This window comes from Vanacampus margaritifer, chromosome 15, assembly GCF_051991255.1.
Source record: "Vanacampus margaritifer isolate UIUO_Vmar chromosome 15, RoL_Vmar_1.0, whole genome shotgun sequence".
Classification (NCBI taxonomy): Eukaryota; Metazoa; Chordata; class Actinopteri; order Syngnathiformes; family Syngnathidae; genus Vanacampus; species Vanacampus margaritifer.
In genome coordinates, this window is record NC_135446.1 from 20,500,102 (window position 1) to 20,502,372 (window position 2,271).

The 2,271-nt window shown below is 38.1% G+C and overlaps 1 protein-coding gene across 1 annotated transcript; it reads left to right on the forward strand.

The window, feature by feature from the left end:
- Positions 1-836: 836 nt before the first annotated feature.
- Positions 837-2,050, forward strand: lsm8 (LSM8 homolog, U6 small nuclear RNA associated). Its single transcript, XM_077545372.1, has 4 exons — positions 837-1,052; positions 1,350-1,390; positions 1,537-1,664; positions 1,760-2,050. The coding sequence occupies exons 1-4, from the start codon at positions 1,022-1,024 to the stop codon at positions 1,848-1,850; spliced, it is 291 nt and encodes a 96-aa protein (XP_077401498.1). The 5' UTR covers positions 837-1,021; the 3' UTR covers positions 1,851-2,050.
- Positions 2,051-2,271: the final 221 nt, after the last annotated feature.

A 2,271-nucleotide genomic window follows, 5' to 3' on the forward strand; every position in this document is an offset into this window, starting at 1 on the left:
TACATCGGAGATTCCACGTGGGACGGTGGGATATGTCCGACTTCCTCGAATGCAGCATCAGTGTCATCACATTGCTATATTCTTCCCCAAAAACTTGTTTCGACGTTCTACTTATTCCCCTCTGACCATTCCAATAAATCCCACATTAACCAAATATCCCTTTTTTATGTCCTGAATTTTTACAAGAAAAAAAATAACATTAAGAAATATTTTTCACAATGTTGCTACGCCACTGAGTATAGTTGTCCATTTTGGTTAAATAATTGACTCAACAATAAGATATTATTGTCAAGCCATCTCTGTATGCTATGCTCATTCAGTTTATTGTTACTTATGAAAAATGTATAAGTAAAGTTCGTGTTTGTACATTAGCTCTAGGCTAGCAGTATTTGTTTATGGAATAAGGACAGCTTAAAGGGAATTTTATCAGCTGTCCAGGTGCAAAAAACAACAACAAAAAAAAAAGTATCAGCCCACCAACCATATTGGGGAATGGATATAATTTTGGAAATTGGAGGAATTGCCTAATCCTTTTAATTTTAAGAGTGTTTTAAGAGAGTAATCAAAGAGTTGAAAAGTCCAAAAACTCATGCCACCTTTGCTATATGCATTCATTACTGATGAGTGCGATTTTTCCCCATACAAAATCGAAAGCTGGTATGCTTGTGACGCATCCGGAAGTGACGTAAACGCACACGTTTATTGGTTTTATATTTTACAACTACTACTACTATGTTTATTGTACAGTTTCCATTATTATTATCATCATCATTATTATTATATTCAATATTATCATAAAATAATTCCATCGTTTAGCGTATCAAGCGCGCGTGACGGAAGCGGACGTGACGTACTCACCGATCCTTGCCGTTTCTGTTGCTAATGCTTTCTTTGTTGTTGCTATTTCACACAACAGGCTCCACTTTGCCTTGCGCCACTTTTGTTGTTGTCATTCTAGCAGAAATTCAAGCCTTTTATTGAGCGAGACGGCCGCTGGATCTACGGCGCAGGAAGGAGCAGCATGTCCACTGCGCTGGAGAGCTACATTAACCGTATGCAACCACGAGCTAACTAGCTAGCTTAGCATGCTACTTGTCAATGAATGACATGTAGCGCCTTTTGTTCACTTCTTCTTCTTGTGCTCATTTTAGGAACAAAATATTCGACATAGCGACTAATAATCTTGATTTCATCATGTTAAAACGTAGCTTTTAGCATATTTTTACGTGCGGTGTGGTTGTCACACCTGGAGTCATCACGTAGACTCGACGTCATTATCTTCCTCGTGCGTGCGTGCAGGTCACGCGTGTTTTTTGTTTTTTTAAATGACCCGTATTTTTGTCTCTCAGGTACGGTGGCAATTGTGACGTCAGACGGCAGGATGATCGTGGTGAGATCAAAGTTGTTGCTTCCCGCCCCTAAAAATATAAATACTTATATGTATAAGTGTCCATTGGGACACAAGTTAACGATAAACCTTTGCATTAGTGGACGATTTTATTATTATGATGCAAATATGATGTCATGTACGTTTAGGGCACGTTGAAGGGCTTCGACCAGACCATCAACTTGATCCTGGACGAGAGTCACGAGCGCGTGTTCAGCTCTGGTCAGGGCGTGGAGCAAGTGGTTCTGGGACTTTACATCGTCCGGGGAGACAACGTGTACGTCAACGTTTATATTGTGTGTGTGTGTGTGTGTGTGTGTGTGTGTGCGATATCATGATTCCCCCCTTCTTACTTTCTTGTACGTTGGCCAGCGCTGTGATCGGTGAGATTGACGAGGAGACGGACTCCACGCTGGATCTGGGGAACATCCGAGCAGAGCCGCTCAACTCCGTTGTCCACTGATCTTCCAACAACCACCATGTTGTTTTTTTTAAGATGCATTTGTATTCCTTTATCCCTTTAAATCTGTAAATAAGTGTTGTGTAGGATTTATTGTGAATCTATAGTAAAGATGATTCACATAATACATCAACCTCAAACATATTTATTTTATGAAATAAATGGTTAATACATATTATGAATAAAGATGAGGGAAAACTGAACTTCTTACATATTTTTTTATTGGTTCATTTATAACAATTCGAAATACAAATAACAATGACATTAAAATTAACTAATTTTAATAAAAACATGAAAATAATTTTATGAACATTTAACAACATTTTACTAAATGGTTAATATAAATTAGTCATAAATAGAAAAAAAAATTATTAACATACATTTTCAAATCTAATTTGACCCCCCCCCCCCCTGAGCTGGCCGA